Raw genomic sequence first — 20,000 nt, forward strand, 5'->3', positions numbered from 1 at the left:
TTGTGGTGGTGAGAGTGAGGATTGTGGTGGGGAGAGTGAGGATTGTGGTGGGGAGAGTGAGGATTGTGGTGGGGAGAGTGAGGATTGTGGTGGTGAGAGTGAGGATTGTGGTGGTGAGAGTGAGGATTGTGGTGGGGAGAGTGAGGATTGTGAGTGAGGATTGTGGTGGAAAGTGAGGATTGTGGTGGGGAGAGTGAGGATTGTGGTGGGGAGAGTGAGGATTGTGGTGGTGAGAGTGAGGATTGTGATGGTGAGAGTGAGGATTGTGGTGGTGAGAGTGAGGATTGTGGTGGTGAGAGTGAGGATTGTGGTGGGGAGAGTGAGGATTGTGGTGGGGAGAGTGAGGATTGTGGTGGTGAGAGTGGGGACTGTGGTGGTGAGAGTGAGGTTTGTGGTGGTGAGAGTGAGGATTGTGGTGGTGAGAGTGAGGATTGTGGTGGTGAGAGTGAGGATTGTGGTGGTGAGAGTGAGGATTGTGGTGGTGAGAGTGAGGATTGTGGTGGTGAGAGTGAGGATTGTGGTGGTGAGAGTGAGGATTGTGGTGGTGAGAGTGAGGATTGTGGTGCTGAGAGTGAGGATTGTGGTGGGGAGAGTGAGGATTGTGGTGGTGAGAGTGAGGATTGTGGTGGTGAGAGTGAGGATTGTGGTGGTGAGAGAGGATTGTGGTGGTGAGAATGAGGATTGTGGTGGTGAGAGTGAGGATTGTGGTGGTGAGAGTGAGGATTGTGGTGGTGAGTGAGGATTGTGGTGGTGAGTGAGGATTGTGGTGGTGAGAGTGAGGATTGTGGTGGTGAGAGTGAGGATTGTGGTGGTGAGAGTGAGGATTGTGGTGGTGAGAGTGAGGATTGTGGTGGTGAGAGTGAGGATTGTGGTGGTGAGAGTGAGGTTTGTGGTGGGGAGAGTGAGGATTGTGGTGGGGAGAGTGAGGATTGTGGTGGGGAGAGTGAGGATTGTGGTGGGGAGAGTGAGGATTGTGGTGGGGAGAGTGAGGATTGTGGTGGTGAGAGTGAGGATTGTGGTGGGGAGAGTGAGGATTGTGGTGGGGAGAGTGAGGATTGTGGTGGGGAGAGTGAGGATTGTGGTGGGGAGAGTGAGGATTGTGGTGGGGAGAGTGAGGATTGTGGTGGGGAGAGTGAGGATTGTGGTGGGGAGAGTGAGGATTGTGGTGGGGAGAGTGAGGATTGTGGTGGGGAGAGTGAGGATTGTGGTGGGGAGAGTGAGGATTGTGGTGGGGAGAGTGAGGATTGTGGTGGGGAGAGTGAGGATTGTGGTGGGGAGAGTGAGGATTGTGGTGGGGAGAGTGAGGATTGTGGTGGGGAGAGTGAGGATTGTGGTGGGGGAGAGTGAGGATTGTGGTGGGGAGAGTGAGGATTGTGGTGGTGAGAGTGAGGATTGTGGTGGTGAGAGTGAGGATTGTGGTGGGGAGAGTGAGGATTGTGGTGGGGAGAGTGAGGATTGTGGTGGGGAGAGTGAGGATTGTGGTGGTGAGAGGGAGGATTGTGGTGGGCAGAGCGAGGATTGTGATGGGGAGAGTGAGGATTGTGGTGGGGAGAGTGAGGATTGTGGTGGGGAGAGTGAGGATTGTGGTGGGGAGAGTGAGGATTGTGGTGGGGAGAGTGAGGATTGTGGTGGTGAGAGTGAGGATTGTGGTGGTGAGAGTGAGGATTGTGGTGGTGAGAGTGAGGATTGTGGTGGGGAGAGTGAGGATTGTGGTGGTGAAAGTGAGGATTGTGGTGGTGAGAGTGAGGATTGTGGTAGTGATAGTGAGGATTATGGTGGTGATAGTGAGGATTGTGGTGGTTGTGGTGATGATAGCGGTGGTGTTGGTGGTGGTGATAATTATGATAATCGTCATCTCCACCATTGAAGAAAAGGTGTGAATGCGAATGAATATCTTAACAATACAAGAGATGTATTTGACTGGTTTCGATTATATCTTCGTCGGAAATGCGTGTATTTCTGACGATCTAATCGAAACCGGTCAGATACATCTCTTGTATTGTTAAGATATTCATTCTCATTCATACCTCTTCTATATTTGTTTATATGAATACGGTTCATCTCCACCATCGCCATTCTCATAACCATTCAAAACTTTACATCCCTCATCATCCTCACAGCCTCATATGGCCTCAGGCACCTTGTTATCCCTTCGCACACCCTCATATACCCTCATACACTCTAAAAGCCGTGTAATACTGCGGTTCCCAGGTTGCCATATATTTTTACGCTCCCTCATACACTATCATATGCCCTTATATAACGTCGTACACCCTCATATATCCTCCTATATCCTCACACATCCTCTTGTACCCTCATACACCTTCAGAGACCTTTATATATCCCCAAACACCCTCATACACCCTACAGCCGTGTCCTATAGCTATTCCTCTGACCTCATATATCCTCATACACCCTCACTCACCTTCATACACCCTTATACATCCTCATACACCCTACAGCCGTGTGCTGCAGCAGTTCGCATGACGTCATATCCTCATACACGCTTATACACCCTCATTCACCTTCATATATACTCATAAACCAACATACACCCTTATATACCATCATATTAAATCATACACCCTAATACATCCTCATTCACCTTACAGCCGTGTACTAGAGCGATTCGCATGACGTCATATACCATCATACACCCTCATATCCCTTAATACACCTGAATACGCCCTCATACCCCCTAATACACCCTCACACCCCCAACTACACCTTCATACTCCCTAATACACCTAAATACACCTTCATACTCCCTAATATACCTAAATACACCTTCATACTCCCTAATACACCTAAATACACCTTCATACTCCCTAATACACCCTCATACTCCCTAATGCACCCTCATACTCCCTAATACACCCTCACACCCCCAACTACACCCTCATGCTCCCTCATACACCCTAATAGACCTTGCTACACCCTACAGCCGTGTACTACAGCGGCTCGTATGACGTCTACATCTACACCCGCCACGTGCCCGAGCTCTCCCGCGTGGCACAGGCTGAGGACGGCGTGGTCTTCGGTGCCAACGTGTCAATCTCCCGCGTCATGCAGGAACTTGACACGGTGTCATCTGCGCGGGCTGGCTACGCCTACGCCAAGGAGCTGGTCAAGAACTGGCACCGCGTGGCGAGCACCTCCGTCCGCAATGTGGGTTTGTGGGGGTTTTGTGGGTGGTTTGGGGGAGGGGGGGAGGGGTTTGGGGTTGGTTTGGGGGAAGGGAGGGGTAGGGGGGTTGGGGGAGGGGTGGTTGGGGGGAGGGGAGGGGTGGGGGTGGTGGGGAGAGAGGGAGGAGTGGGGGTGGGGAGGGAGTGGGAGGGGTGGGGGGATTGGGAGTGGGGGAGGGGGTTAGGGGGAAGGGGAGGGGAGGGGGTGGGGGGAAGGGAGGGGGTAGGAGGTGTGGGTGGGGAGTGTGTGTGTGCGAAAGAGAGAGAGAGAGAAAGTATGAGTTTGTTGGTGAGTGTGGTTGAAAGGGCAAATTAAATGTATATTAATGGGATGAGTCTCATGATGAATGTGTGTGAGTGAATGAGGCTGATTGACTAAATGAGTGAGTGAGTGATGAGTGTAATTAGTTTGCTGTGTGGGTTATTTATTACATGTGAACTGAGAAGAAGAGTAAATGTGAGTAAATGAATGTAAATGAAATATGAATGATATGATATGAGTGGATGAGTAAAACTCCTTAGAATAATGATAATGATAAAGAAATTTTAAAAAGGAAGAAATATAACAAAAGGGAATAATATACTATTTGGTTATTCATTCTTTCTTTTATACTTCCATGTCATCTTTCGTCAGATTAATATTTTTCCCCCATTTTGTATTTCATTATTTTTGGTATTTCCTTTTCCCTTCTCTATTTTCATTTCCCATTTCATTTTCCTTAAATTTTCCCTTCTATTTTTCTCAAATTCCTATTTCTTTATTTGTTTTTGTTATTTCCTTTTCCCTTCTCTTTTTCTTCCCTATTTCCCCATTTCATTATTTGTATTACCTTTTCCCTTCTGTTTTCCCCCGTTTCCTATTCCATTATGTTTTATTGTCTTTTTCATTCTTTTATTCCACATTTCCCATTTTATTATTTTTTGCTCTATTTTCCCTTCTCATTTTTCATTACATTATGTTTTATTGTCTTTTTCATTCTTTTATTCCACATTTCCTATTTTATTATTTTTTATTTCATTCCCCTTCTATTCCCCATATCTTATTTCATTATTTTTTATTTCATTTTTCCTACTCTTTTTTCCCCATTTCCCTTTTCATTATTTTTATTTCATTTTCCTTCTTTTATTCCCCATTCCCCATTCATTATTCATTCTTTGGATTTCCTTTTCCCTTCTCATTTTCCTCATTTCTTATTTCATTGTATTTTTATTTCATTTTCTAATTTTCGCCATTTCCTATTTCATTGTATTTTTATTTCATGTTCCCTTCTAATGTTCCCCATTTCCTATTTCCTTATATTTTAATTTCATTTTCTCCATTTCCTATTTCCTTATATTTTTATATCATTTTCCTTTCTCATTTTCTCCATTTCCGATTACATTATATTTTTGTTTCATCTTTCCTTCTCATTTTTCCATTTCCGATTATATTATTTTTTTGTTTCATCTTTCCTTCTCATTTTTCCATTTCCGATTATATTATTTTTTTGTTTCATCTTTCCTTCTCATTTTTCCCATTTCCGATTCCATTATATTTTTTTCATCTTTCCTTCTCATTTTTCCCATTTCCGATTCCATTATTTTTATTCCCTTCTCCCTCCGCACTTCCCCATTTCCGATTTCATTATTTTTATTCGCTTCTCCTTCCTCATTTCCCCATTTCCCATTCCATTATTTTTATTCCCTTCTCCCTCCTCATTTCCCCCTTTCCGATTCCATTATTTTTATTCCCTTCTCCCTCCTCATTTCCCCATTTCCCATTCCATTATTTTTATTCCCTTCTCCCTCCTCATTTCCCCATTTCCGATTCCATTATTTTTATTCCCTTCTCCCTCCTCATTTCCCCATTTTCGATTCCATTATTTTTATTCCCTTCTCCCTCCTCATTTCCCCGTTTCCGATTCCATTGTTTTTATTCCCTTCTCCCTCCTCATTTCCCCATTTCCGATTGCATTATTTTTATTCCCTTCTCCCTTCTCATTTCCCCGTTTCCGATTCCATTGTTTTTATTCCCTTCTCCCTCCTCATTTCCCCATTTCCGATTCCATTATTTTTATTCCCTTCTCCCTCCTCATTTCCCCATTTCCGATTCCATTATTTTTGTTCCCTTCTCCCTCCTCATTTCCCCATTTCCGATTCCATTATTTTTATTCCCTTCTCCCTCCTCATTTCCCCATTTCCGATTCCATTATTTTTATTCCCTTCTCCCTCCTCATTTCCCCATTTTCGATTCCATTATTTTTGTTCCCTTCTCCCTCCTCATTTCCCCATTTCCGATTCCATTGTTTTTATTCCCTTCTCCCTCCTCATTTCCCCATTTCCGATTCCATTATTTTTATTCCCTTCTCCCTCCTCTTTTCCCCATGTCCGATTGCATTATTTTTATTCCCTTCTCCCTCCTCATTTCCCCATTTCCGATTCCATTATTTTTATTCCCTTCTCCCTCCTCATTTCCCCATTTCCGATTCCATTATTTTTATTCCCTTCTCCCTCCTCATTTCCCCATTTCCGATTCCATTGTTTTTATTCCCTTCTCCCTCCTCATTTCCCCATTTCCGATTCCATTATTTTTATTCCCTTCTCCCTCCTCATTTCCCCATTTTCGATTCCATTATTTTTGTTCCCTTCTCCCTCCTCATTTCCCCATTTCCGATTCCATTATTTTTATTCCCTTCTCCCTCCTCATTTCCCCATTTCCGATTCCATTATTTTTATTCCCTTCTCCCTCCTCATTTCCCCATTTTCGATTCCATTATTTTTATTCCCTTCTCCCTCCTCATTTCCCCGTTTCCGATTCCATTGTTTTTATTCCCTTCTCCCTCCTCATTTCCCCATTTCCGATTCCATTATTTTTATTCCCTTCTCCCTCCTCATTTCCCCATTTCCGATTCCATTATTTTTATTCCCTTCTCCCTCCTCATTTCCCCATTTTCGATTCCATTATTTTTATTCCCTTCTCCCTCCTCATTTCCCCGTTTCCGATTCCATTGTTTTTATTCCCTTCTCCCTCCTCATTTCCCCATTTCCGATTCCATTATTTTTATTCCCTTCTCCCTCCTCATTTCCCCATTTCCGATTCCATTATTTTTATTCCCTTCTCCCTCCTCATTTCCCCATTTCCGATTCCATTATTTTTATTCCCATCTCCCTCCTCATTTCCCCATTTCCGATTCCATTGTTTTTATTCCCTTCTCCCTCCTCATTTCCCCATTTCCGATTCCATTATTTTTATTCCCTTCTCCCTCCTCATTTCCCCATTTTCGATTCCATTATTTTTATTCCCTTCTGCCACCTCACTTCCCCGTTTCCGCTTCCATTATTTCTATTCCCTTCTCCCTCCTCATTTCCCCATTTCCGATTCCATTATTTTTATTCCCTGCTCCCTCCTCATTTCCCCATTACCGATTCCATTATTTTTATTCCCTTCTCCCTCCTCATTTCCCCATTTTCGATTCCATTATTTTTATTCCCTTCTCCCTCCTCATTTCCCCATTTCCGATTCCATTATTTTTATTCCCTTCTCCCTCCTCATTTCCCCATTTTCGATTCCATTATTTTTGTTCCCTTCTCCCTCCTCATTTCCCCATTTCCGATTCCATTATTTTTGTTCCCTTCTCCCTCCTCATTTCCCCATTTCCGATTCCATTATTTTTATTCCCTTCTCCCGCCTCATTTCCCCATTTCCGATTCCATTATTTTTATTCCCTTCTCCCTCCTCATTTCCCCATTTCCGATTCCATTGTTTTTATTCCCTTCTCCCTCCTCATTTCCCCATTTCCGATTCCATTATTTTTATTCCCTTCTCCCTCCTCATTTCCCCATTTCCGATTCCATTATTTTTATTCCCTTCTCCCTCCTCATTTCCCCATTTCCGATTCCATTATTTTTATTCCCTTCTCCCTCCTCATTTCCCCATTTCCGATTCCATTGTTTTTATTCCCTTCTCCCTCCTCATTTCCCCATTTCCGATTCCATTATTTTTATTCCCTTCTCCCTCCTCATTTCCCCATTTCCGATTCCATTATTTTTATTCCCTTCTCCCTCCTCATTTCCCCATTTCCGATTCCATTATTTTTATTCCCTTCTCCCTCCTCATTTCCCCATTTCCGATTCCATTGTTTTTATTCCCTTCTCCCTCCTCATTTCCCCATTTCAGATTCCATTATTTTTATTCCCTTCTCCCTCCTCATTTCCCCATTTCCGATTCCATTGTTTTTATTCCCTTCTCCCTCCTCATTTCCCCATTTCCGATTCCATTATTTTTATTCCCTTCTCCCTCCTCATTTCCCCATTTCCGATTCCATTATTTTTATTCCCTTCTCCCTCCTCATTTCCCCATTTCCGATTCCATTATTTTTGTTCCCTTCTCCCTCCTCATTTCCCCATTTCAGATTCCATTATTTTTATTCCCTTCTCCCTCCTCATTTCCCCATTTCAGATTCCATTATTTTTATTCCCTTCTCCCTCCTCATTTCCCCATTTCCGATTCCATTATTTTTATTCCCTTCTCCCTCCTCATTTCCCCATTTCCGATTCCATTATTTTTATTCCCTTCTCCCTCCTCATTTCCCCATTTCCGATTCCATTATTTTTATTCCCTTCTCCCTCCTCATTTCCCCATTTCCGATTCCATTATTTTTATTCCCTTCTCCCTCCTCATTTCCCCATTTCCGATTCCATTATTTTTATTCCCTTCTCCCTCCTCATTTCCCCATTTCCGATTCCATTATTTTTATTCCCTTCTTCCTCCTCATTTCCCCATTTCCGATTCCATTATTTTTATTCCCTTCTCCCTCCTCATTTCCCCATTTCCGATTCCATTATTTTTATTCCCTTCTCCCTCCTCATTTCCCCATTTCCGATTCCATTATTTTTATTCCCTTCTCCCTCCTCATTTCCCCATTTCCGATTCCATTATTTTTATTCCCTTCTCCCTCCTCATTTCCCCATTTCCGATTCCATTATTTTTATTCCCTTCTCCCTCCTCATTTCCCCATTTCCGATTCCATTATTTTTATTCCCTTCTCCCTCCTCATTTCCCCATTTCCGATTCCATTATTTTTATTCCCTTCTCCCTCCTCATTTCCCCATTTCCGATTCCATTATTTTTATTCCCTTCTCCCTCCTCATTTCCCCATTTCCGATTCCATTATTTTTATTCCCTTCTCCCTCCTCATTTCCCCATTTCCGATTCCATTATTTTTATTCCCTTCTCCCTCCTCATTTCCCCATTTCCGATTCCATTATTTTTATTCCCTTCTCCCTCCTCATTTCCCCATTTCCGATTCCATTATTTTTATTCCCTTCTCCCTCCTCATTTCCCCATTTCCGATTCCATTATTTTTATTCTCTTCTCCCTCCTCATTTCCCCATTTTCGATTCCATTATTTTTATTCCCTTCTCCCTCCTCATTTCCCCATTTCCGATTCCATTGTTTTTATTCCCTTCTCCCTCCTCATTTCCCCATTTCCGATTCCATTATTTTTATTCCCTTCTCCCTCCTCATTTCCCCATTTCCGATTCCATTATTTTTGTTCCCTTCTCCCTCCTCATTTCCCCATTTCCGATTCCATTATTTTTATTCCCTTCTCCCTCCTCATTTCCCCATTTCAGATTCCATTGTTTTTATTCCCTTCTCCCTCCTCATTTCCCCATTTCCGATTCCATTATTTTTGTTCCCTTCTCCCTCCTCATTTCCCCATTTCCGATTCCATTATTTTTATTCCCTTCTCCCTCCTCACAGCTGGGCTCCTGGGCGGGCAACCTCGGATTGAAATTAACTCACAAGGAATTCCCATCGGATATTTTTATCAATCTCTTGGGCGCTGGTGCTGTTGTAACGACAGGTAATTCATTTGTTTTTTGTTGTTTTGTTTTGGTTATGGTTTATTTGTTTGTGTTCTATTGTCTATGTCGTTTATCTGTTTGTGTTTTATTGTTTATATCGTTTATTTGTGTGTGTTTTATTGTTTCTGGCGTCAATTTTTCTTGTTTTGTAACTACATTTTTATGTTTTTTTGTTTGTCTTTACTGTTCTGCTTTGATTGTTTATAACTATAGGTACTTTGTTTGCTTAATTCATTCATTTACTTGTTTGTGAGTTGTACTGTTTGCTGTTTTCTTTGTGTAATTATAATTTGTTTTACAGTTTTATCATATTTTTTCGTATCGTAACTGTAGACAGGTTATGTATGTAAATTGCCTAACTCATTTGTTCATTATAAAGTTTTTTGTTAGGAAAAGTATGCCTGCCTTTTTTTTTCAGAGAGAAACAAACAAACAGGCAGACAGGTAGACAGACAGAAGCAAAGACATGAAGAGAAAGATATTGATTAACTTAAAGGAAAGAAAAGAGACGGGGAGCTATAAAAATAATAAATTTAATTAAAAACAAACAAATATACAAAGAACTAAAAAAAGGGAAACAAATGCAAAGGAAAACGAAGACATGGACAGAAAAAAGGAAAGATAAAATGCAAAGAAAAACAAAAAGATAGAAAACCAAATAAATATATTACAAATAAAAACAAAGAGATGAAGAACTAAAAGAAAAAAAAATGATTATCAAAATGAGTAAATTATCTTAACCTTGCATCACTCAGCTCTCCCTACCGGGTCGACCTCGACTCACACCCTCGAGGAACTGCTCAACCTCGACCTTCAGAAGGAGCGTCGAGTGATCCTTGAAATGCGTCTTCCTCCCATGCCTGACGACGTCGACTTCAGAGTCTTCAAGGTTAGTGAGAGAGAGAGAGAGAGAGAGAGAGAGAGAGACAGAAAGACAGAGGAGGAGAGAGAGAGAGAGAGAGAGAGAGAGAGAGAAAGAAAGAAAGAAAGAAAGAAGACATAAAGAGAGTGTGAAAATAAGTGTGAGCATGTGTGTGTGTGTGTCTGTCTGTTTATATACTAATCAATATGTACTTATATATCCACACGTACATATACACACAAACAGTAGCGTAGATAGGAAATTCAAAAGGGGGGGTGTGCGAAAGTCAATAGATTTTCCGACAAAATTATTGCTTTCTTTTACAAAATTCATTAGCGAACATTTGAACCAACATATTTTACTTAAGTTTTTACCAGTGGAATTCTGGAATGCCATGTAAAATGTAAACCTTTCGGTATGCATACTGCGGTAAAGCATTTGGAAATAAGATAATTGATCAATATCTAATTTAAATCGCTAAATATAAACAAACACACACAAGAAAATAAACTGCCGTCACATTTTCCAACAAGGATTGAAATTTTTCGACAAAACCAACTTCTTACTTGAGTGGGGTTGGCAACCCTCCCCTCCCCTGCCCCCCAATCTATCTACGCCACTGCAAACACAAACATACATACATACAAAAGTACAAAACTAATACTGCTCATCATACATCAATACCCCGTCCTCCCCTCTCTCTCTCTCCCCTCACAGACGCATAAATATCCTTCACTTGATCTAATTCCCTTACCTAAACCAGCATAACCATTACACTAGAGAGCTGACGCATAGCAACTATCACCTGCCATCACCCTTTACTATACCTTCCTATAGTGCTATATGACCTTAGATATCTACCACATTTATTTCGCTTTTAACCATTAACCAGTAACCAAAATCCTTCATTTGATCTAACCTTCCTTTATCCTTAACCCTTCCTCCATTAATCAATAGCCATCCCACCCCATTTACCCCGTATTTCTACTCCTTTAATTACTTTACTATAATAAAACATGCCCTTTAGAATATGACATTTTAATTCTAACAAAGAACTTTTATAAAACCCTCCCAATACAATACCATAGTACTATATGACCTTTGATGTCTAGCACAATGTCTAGCACATTTATTTTCTTCTGTGTTATTATTACTTACTTCTCTCCCCTCAGGTGATGGGACGCTGGACCAACACCCACGCCTTCGTCAACGCTGCCATGGCCTTCCGAGTAGACAAGGCCAACGCCCACACTTTGGTCGAGAAGCCGCTCATCGCCTTCGGAGGAATCAACCCGACGTTTGTGAGTCATTTTTAGCTGAATTTGGGTTGATAGGACGATGGGCTTGGCTGGTAGATAGATGGGTGGCGTCAATTAGCAGATAGATGGTAGATGGGTGTGTGATTTTTGGATGAATTTGATTGATAGATTGGTAGGTTGGTAGATGGATATAAGTGATAATGATAATGCCACAGCACTACACGTGTCTCTCCTGCAGGTGCGTGCCTCGGCTACGGAGGCGGCGCTGGAGGGCAAGAGCCTGGAGGATGAGGGAGTCCTGCAGGCGGCCATGCAAGCTCTGGCCGCCGAGATCAAGCCCGACAACCTACCTCAGGATCCCTCGCCAGAGTACAGGCTGTCGGTCGCCCAAACTCTGCTCTATAAGGTAAGGAAGGATTTTTAGGATAAAGGATTGTATTCGGGTCAGTTGAATTGATATATTTGCCATTGTGATTTCCTTCTTAATCGATTTCCCAAACGAATAGTCGTTTCCATTCGATTCAATGCGCTCTTAGTTAAGTTATCCCTAATATAACGTCGTCCATTTCGCTTCATGTGAGATAGGGATAACTAAACTAAACTAAACTACTTTTCCTTACCCTCACGACTTGCAGATGGTCCTGGGGATCTTAGGAAATGCCGCCTCGAGCACAGTGACCAGCGGAGCCACTGACCTAGAACGACCTGAATCGAGTGGCCAGCAAGAGTACGACCAGAACACCGAGACTTGGCCCCTGGGTCAGCCCATCCCCAAGCTGGAGGCTCGGATGCAGTGTGCCGGTGTGTGCAGGTTTTTGCTTTTTTGTTATTCTTATTGTTATTATTGTTGTTATTGTTATTATTTTTAATACTTTTTTATTATTGTTCTTATTCTTTGTTCTATTAATACTATTATTATTGTTATTATTCATATCGTTATTACTATTATTAATATCATTAATATTATAATTGATGTTATTATTACTACTCCTACCATTACAACTACTACTACAACTACTACTACTCCTACTATTACAACTACAACTACTACCACTACCACTACTGTTACTACTTCTACTCCTACAATTACAACTACTACTACTACTACTACTACTACTACTACTACTACTACTACTACTACTACTACTACTACTACTACTACTACTACTACTACTACTACTACTACTCCTACTCCTACTCCTACTCCTACTCCTACTACTCCTACTACTCCTACTATTACAACTACTGCTACTACTACTCCTACTATTCCTACTATTACAACTACTACTCCTACTATTACAACTACTACTACGACCACTACCACTATTACTACTACTGCTATTACTGTTATGTATTTTACCTCCTTATTGGATAATGGAATTAGTATTGTTTCTTGCTCTCTCTATTTGACATCGTTCTTCTATCTACATATACAATGCTCAGAATGTGTATGAATACATTTTCTGCGTTTAGATAATGGTAAAGAAATACAAAATGAACTTAATTTCCAAAGAGAGCTAAGGGAGAGTGAACACATTTGCAAGTAACAGTAATAATGGTAATAGTAATGGTATTAATGTCAGTAATAAATGGGTATGATGAAATCTTACAATAATGGCAACAGTAATGACAATTGCTGTAATAATAACGATAACCCTAATAATAATAGTAATGATAATAATAATAATAATAATAATAAACATAACATAACAATAATAGTAGTATAATAAAATATATTACTAACGGTAATGATAATAAAAATAGATACAGTAATGTTGACAGGAATTAATAACAAAAATAATTGTGATGATAATGACAATAAGAAGGAAAATTATAATAACAATAAAGATAATACTGATAATAGATATTTCTAAAAAATAATAGTAATAATAATGATGATAAATGACAATAAGAAATCAAATCATAATAACAAGAAAGATAATACTGATACTAGATATTTTTAAAGTAAAAATTATAGCAATAATAACAATGATAATAATAAGAAGAACGAAAATCATAATGACAATAAAGATAATACTGATAATAGATATTAGAAAAAAAAATAGTAATAATAATAATGATAAATGACAATAAGAACGAAAATTATAACATCAACAAAGATAATACTGAAAACAGGCGAGGCCGAATACGTGAACACAATGGCGCCCGTTAGTGAGGAGCTTTTCGGAATGTTCGTGACGTCGACGCAAGCCAACGCCAGCATCGTCAGCGTCGACCCTTCGGACGCGCTTGTGAGTGGAGAGGTGTTCGGTTTTCCTTTTTTTCGCGTATTTTTTCGTTTTTTTCTCGTTTTCTTTTTCTTTTTCTTATTTTAGTTTTTTTTCTCATTTCCTTTTCTTTCTTTTTTTCTTTCATTTAGCTCATTTTTTATTTTCTTTTTTTCTTTCCTTTTACTCATTTTTTTCTTTTTTCTTCTTTATCTTCATCCTTTTTTTCTTTTTTTTCTTTTTACTTTTCGTTTCCTTTTTTTTATTTCTTCTTTTTCTTCTTCCCTATCTTCACCTTCTTCCATATCCTCTTCTTTTTTCTCCTTTCTCATTTTTCTTTTTCGTGGATTGGGTGGGTGGAAATGTCCTCTTTATGTTTTTTTTGTGTCTTTGGGAACGTGAGACAATTTTTTGTTGTGGATATATGCCCAAAAATAGACCAGAATTTATATCTGTAGGTACTGTGTATATAATGTATAGGTGTAGATAAATATATAAACATTCATGTGTATCTTTATTATGTATATACGTTAGGGACGGCGATGAGCCAGACTGAGAAGGGAGAACGATTACCTTCTGGCTACTTCTGCCTTCACGCATTTCCTTCTTAAAAGATGTTATGATATGCTCTCACATGGAATTTTATTTTGCCTTCGTCCCCAGGCTATGCCCGATGTGGTGGCGTTCGTGGGCGTGGATGACATTAAAGGTGTCAACAACATTATGGCATTTGGATGGCCTTTGCCGCAGAAGGTAAGGCAGCCATTTTGAATTTGCTTGGAGGATTTTGTTTTGCTATTGTCAAGTTTGTGTGTGTGTGCATGTAATATTGTTTATTTTGCTTTTCGCTGTTATGACTGTTCTTTTTTTTTCTTTCTTTTTTTCCCTTTATTCTCGTTTTCTTTCTTTGGCCTTCTCTCTCGCCGTTGGGGGTAACTTCACTAAATAAACCAAATCTCCCTCTTCCTTCCCCTTCCGTTTCCCCTCCCTCTTGCTTCCCCTTCCCCTTCCCCTTCCCCTTCCCCTCTCTCTTCCTTCCCCTTTCCCTTCCCCTTCCCCTCCCTCTTCCTTCCCCTTCCCCTTCCCATCCCTCTTTCTCTTTCACTCTTACCCACCGTCTCTCTCTCATCGCGCAGCTCTTCCCGAGCAATCGAGTGTCCTACTACGGGCAGCCCATTGGCCTTATAGTCACCAAGAACAGGGGAGCGGCCTACGGTGCTCGCGAGGCTGTCAAAGTCACTTACGACGACATTCAGCCGCCCGTGCTTACCATTGAGGACGCCCTGCAGAAGCATCCCATTCAGGGACCTCCTTTCAAACAGGGGGACGTGGAAGGTAAACTGGGAGAGGGTGTGCTTCATCTAGGGGAGGGTGTGGTTGTGATTGAGCCACATCCTTTCTCTTTCTTTCTTTCTTTTTTTGAAGGTGATGCTTTGGGAGTTTTTTTATGGTGGTGATGCCCTTAAAGTTTTTTTTTTTTTTTTTTTTTTTTTTAGGATTTCATTGTTTCCTTTTCTTTTGGGGGGTAACAGTCATATATTTTTTAACTTTGGATATAAAAAACAGTGATGATCCCTTGGATTTTTCTTGTGGATATTGAAGACTTTCTGTGATGATTTTCAAAAACATTTCCGTGCCGGCGATTTCATAACGTCATCAGCGTCCTCTGAAGGCGTTAGGATAGTCAAATAGTGTACGAAGATATGCATTTCTCATGACCTAAGCCTTCATACATTCTTTCTCGTTCTGCTTTCAGCTGGATTCGCTTCCTCGACGCACATCTTCGAAGGGGCCATGAGCCGGGACGGACAGTATCATTTCCACATGGAGTCGCAGGTACGGCCACGGCTTGAATTCTTTCTCTTCTTCCCATTTTCTTTGATCGATCGGTGGGGGGTAACTACACTAGATAAACATAGTATATATGTCTTCAGTCTTACTCGTTTTCTCTCTCTCTCTCTCTCTCTCTCTCTCTCTCTCTCTCTCTCTCTCTCTCTCTCTCTCTCTCTCTCTCTCTCTCTCTCTCTCTCTCTCTCTAATAATAAAAATCATAATAATGATAATAATAAATAAATAATTGAATAAGGATAAAGTGATTCTAGGTATTGGCATTAGGAATGTTTCGAAGCTTCTGTCAGTAACTGTACAAAACATGAGCACAGTTGTATATGGGGTAAATTAATCAAGAAAGTTAAGGCAGTTACAATTAAAAGAAAGAGGAATTATCTGTATTTAATGTATTTTTTATTGCTTTTCAATTTGAGATTATCATTATTAGCATTGCTTATTTCATTCATCTATTTTTCTCAATATTACTGTGTCTGTGTTTCAGTCCGATTCACAAACACTACAAATTGCAGTTTGTTGTAAAGGTCATCCCTTGCTATAAAGATTTTCGGACCTACCACAGTTACTACCATCAAAACTGTCTCTCTCTACCATACACAGACCTACCTTTGTCTCTCTCTACCATATACAGACCTACCAATGTCTCTCTCTATCATATACTATCATATACAGACCTACTACAGCTGTCATCTCCCACTAGCCCTACCAAACCCTCAACAACTACCCCTATCCACTGCTCTTTGTAAACCTACAATAACTACTACCGTCCCACTACCATTTGCAAAACTACCGCAACTACCACTTCCCACTACTCTGCAAACTTGCCACAACTACCACTTTCTATTTCTCTTTACTAACCCACCACAAATACCACCTCCCACTACTCTTTTACAAACCTACCACAGCTACCACTTCCCACTACCACTTGCAAACCTACCGCAACCCCCTCTTCTCGGCCTTTTACATACCTGCCACCACTAACTCTGACCCCAAACCCTTCCCAACTCTTGATACCATTCCCATCCCTACCCCACATAGTCTTGCCTGGTCGTGCCCACTGACATCGGCCTCGACGTCTTTGCCTCGACCCAGTGGGCTTCGGAGACACAGCGCGTCATCGGCAAAGTGCTGGGCATTCCGGATAACACGTGAGTCGAGCACAACGCAAAAACACAAAGCAAACAAGAACATGGTAGTAAAAGCACATCATCAAACAGACAAAGACAAACAAAAACAAAAACGCATCTTTAAACAACAAAAAAACAAAAAACACATAATGAAAACAAACAGACAAACCAAATACGAAACTCCATCCTACAAAAAAAAAAATATTTTATATAATGAAATAAAAAGATAAAAAAAAAGATCAACGCATCCCCGTCTGACCCAATCTCTCCCCCCCCCCTCCCCAACCCCTCCCCCGATCCCGCCTGACCTGACCCAGCATCAACGTAACGGTCAAGCGGGTGGGCGGGGCTTTCGGCGCCAAGATCGACCAGTGCAACCTCGTGACGGCGGCGGCGGCGGTGGCGGCGCAGAAGGTCCGGAAACCCGTGCGCGTTGCCCTCGACCTGGACGCCAATATGACCGCCATCGGGTGGAGGGAGCCGTACCTGTGCACTTACAAGGTGGGACGTTTGGGGGTTTGGTTAGGGTTGTTGTTGTTGTGGTTGGTGTTTGTTATTATTATTGTTATTGTTGTTTTGCAATTATTATTGTTTTTTAAATTCTTAATTTTTATTTTTTTACCATCCTACTTTTCGCGTTTCTTTTAGTTTTCATTTTTCTTTCTTTTGTATTGCTTTTCCGTCCCACTTTCCGCATTTTTTGAAGTTCCTTTTTTATTTAGAAATTTCTTTCCCATTCCACCTTTCACGTTTCTTTTTATATTATTTCTTTACTTTGAAATTTCTTGACCATCCCACTTTCCACATTTTATTGAAGTTTTTTTTCTTGACATTTCTTTCCCATCCCACGTTTCTCATTTTTATTAGTTTAATTTTTTCTTGTTCAGAAATATCTTTCCCATCCCACTTTTTTCGCGCTTCTTTGAATTTCCAACTTTTTAAAATCTTATATCTTTGTTTTTTATTCTTTGTTTTGTTTTGTTTTATTTATTTCCCGTCCCACTTTTAGCATTTCTCTGAATCCCATTTTTTCTTATTCAGAAATTTCTCTCCCATCACTTTTTTTTTTTTTTTTTTTTTTTTTTTTTTTTTTTTTTTACTTCCAGCTTTTTTAATCCAATCCTCCTACCCTCCTTTGTTTGTTTGTTCATCTCTTTCCTTCCTCCTGCAGGTTGGGGTCAACGACGACGGGATCCTGCAGGCCATTCAGGCGACGCTGACCTGCGACTCCGGGTACGTGGCGGTGGACACGACTAGCCCTGGCGCCGTGACCTGTATGACCTCGTGTTACAACTGCCCTAACTGGAAGGTCACGCCCCAGATCGTCCTCACCAACACAGCCTGCAATACGTGGTGTCGTACGCCCGGTAAGTCTGGGTTGGGGGGGGGTTGGTAAGGGGGAGGGGAGGGGGAGGGGAGGGGGGTAAGATGGGGATTTGGTTGGGGGTTGGTAAGAGGGGGGGGAGGTTGTTGGTTTGTTTCTCTGTGTATTTTGTATTTATTTTTTGTTTTACATTGTTGATTTTCTGATTTCTGTTCGTCCTCCTCTTACTTCTTCTCATCACCATTATTAAGCTCGTCCTATTCTTCATTTCTTCCATCTCCTTCATCTTCTCCTGCTTCTCCCACTCCTGTTCTTCTTCCTCCTCCTTTTCTTCCATTTGCTCCTCCTGTTCCTCTTCCTCCCCCTATTCCTCTACTTCTTTCTCCTTCTCCTTTATCAATATTTTTCTACTCCTCCTCCTCCTCCTCCTCCTCCTCCTTCTCCTCCTCCTCCTACTCCTCCTCCTCCTCCTCCTCCTCCTCCTCCTCCTCCTCCTGTTCTCCCACCTCCACCTCCTCTCTGCCTTTCACCCCACCTACTCATCCACTTCCACCTCCACTCCCACATCCACATCTACCTCCGTCACCTTTGTGGTAGCGGTCTCGTCTCGTAGTTTTGCTGACCCGCGTTCGAATCCCGCTCCGCCAGTGGATGGTCACCCCAGCCACTCCTTACACACATAATTAGAAGCAAACCGATAGCCTATCACACCAAACGTAGGAATAATAATTTTAACAGATGGAATTACCTAAATTATTATTATTATTATTATTGTTTTGTTATTGTTATTAGTATTATTTTGTTAATGTTAGTATTATTTTGTTATTATTAGTATTATTGTTTTATTATTGTTTTGCAATTATTATTGTTTTATTATTATTTTGTTATTATTGTTTTATTATCATTTTGTTATTATCATTGTTTTATTATTATTTGGGTTTTATTATTGTTTTATTATTATTTTGTTATTATTATTATGGTTATTATTATTGTTATTATTATTAGTTATTATTATTAGTTATTGTTATTTGTTATTATTATTATTATTATTATTATTATTATTATTATTGTTGTGATTATTATTATTATTATCATTATTATTATTATTACTGTTATTATTGTTATTATATCCGTCCCCCAGGTACGGTTGAGGGCGTGATCTTCATGGAGAATATCCTGGAGCACGTAGCCCAAGGAATGGGCATGGATCCTCTGGAGCTGAGGAAGAAGAACCTGATGCCCGACGGAGGGACGCGCCCGCTCAACGAGGCCATGATTCGCCTCAGGTCACTCATTGCAGGCAAGGGTAAGCGTTGCTGGATATTTTTTCTTAAGTCTCCCCTGTACGTTTTGCCGTTTTCTTTTATTTGTTTTTCGATTCTTGGTTTTCTTTTTCTGTCTTTTTTTTTGTCATAGTTTTTCTTTTTAATGTCTGGCATAATAGACATCTGATATAAATTTTAATAGTAAAACGATAATAATGATGGTGATACTAATGATACGTAATAAATAGCAATAAATCACTAAACAAAAATAACGCACATTATACACACACACACACACACACACACACACACACACACACACACACACACACACACACACACACACACACACACACACACACACACACACACACACACACACATAGATTTTTCTTTTTAATGAAACCCGTTTTGAAAACAACCCCTAAACCCATCTTTCCTTTTCATTCCAGAAGCAAAATGGCTTCCGGATCACCTGACTGTCCCCAAGAACCTTATTTCGGACATGTTAACCCAGCTCATGGCCTCAGCTGACGTCGACGCACGAAAGAAAACGGTCGCCGATTTTAACAAGGTGTGTGGGAGAGGGGGTTGTGTGTGTGTGTGTGTGTGTGTGTGTGTGTGTGTGTGTGTGTGTGTGTGTGTGTGTGTGTGTGTGTGTGTGTGTTTGTGCGTGCGTGCGTGCGTGCGTGCGTTAAGTGTGAATAAACATAAAACGAATTTCTGTATATGTAATTTTATGTGTGCGTGTGTAAGAGAGAGAAGAAAGATAGATGGATAGATAGATATATCACAGATTTATCCCGAAAAGAACATAATCCCGCCATTTTCCTTTCTCTCAGGCCAACCTATGGAAGAAGCGCGGGCTGTCAGTGATGCCTATGCTGTGGCCTTACGCAGTGCCCATGAAAGCGCCATTCAATGCCATGGTGTCTGTCAACGCCCGGGATGGCACTGTGCTGGTTTCCCACGGTGGCACTGAGATGGGACAGGGCATAAACACCAAGGTGAGGGAATGGGCAGTCAATTCTGGCAGAATTAATGAGAGGCAAGAG

The 20,000-nt window shown here is 41.0% G+C and overlaps 1 protein-coding gene across 2 annotated transcripts in view; it reads left to right on the forward strand.

Annotated features, from left to right (window-relative positions):
• The window catches only part of LOC113822117 (xanthine dehydrogenase/oxidase), a gene marked incomplete at its 3' end in the record, with an annotated part of 33,924 nt that overhangs the window by 13,197 nt on the left and 727 nt on the right, over window positions 1-20,000 (forward strand). For both annotated transcript variants that reach the window (XM_070139309.1, XM_070139308.1), the window contains 16 exon segments: window positions 2,945-3,168; window positions 8,929-9,031; window positions 9,788-9,921; window positions 11,067-11,195; window positions 11,392-11,559; window positions 11,789-11,954; window positions 13,290-13,405; window positions 14,045-14,134; window positions 14,518-14,716; window positions 15,138-15,217; window positions 16,268-16,377; window positions 16,674-16,857; window positions 17,528-17,723; window positions 18,822-18,986; window positions 19,398-19,519; window positions 19,788-19,952. In XM_070139309.1, coding sequence (XP_069995410.1) covers window positions 2,945-3,168; window positions 8,929-9,031; window positions 9,788-9,921; window positions 11,067-11,195; window positions 11,392-11,559; window positions 11,789-11,954; window positions 13,290-13,405; window positions 14,045-14,134; window positions 14,518-14,716; window positions 15,138-15,217; window positions 16,268-16,377; window positions 16,674-16,857; window positions 17,528-17,723; window positions 18,822-18,986; window positions 19,398-19,519; window positions 19,788-19,952 — 2,351 coding nt within the window.

This window comes from Penaeus vannamei, chromosome 25 (assembly GCF_042767895.1).
Source record: "Penaeus vannamei isolate JL-2024 chromosome 25, ASM4276789v1, whole genome shotgun sequence".
Classification (NCBI taxonomy): Eukaryota; Metazoa; Arthropoda; class Malacostraca; order Decapoda; family Penaeidae; genus Penaeus; species Penaeus vannamei.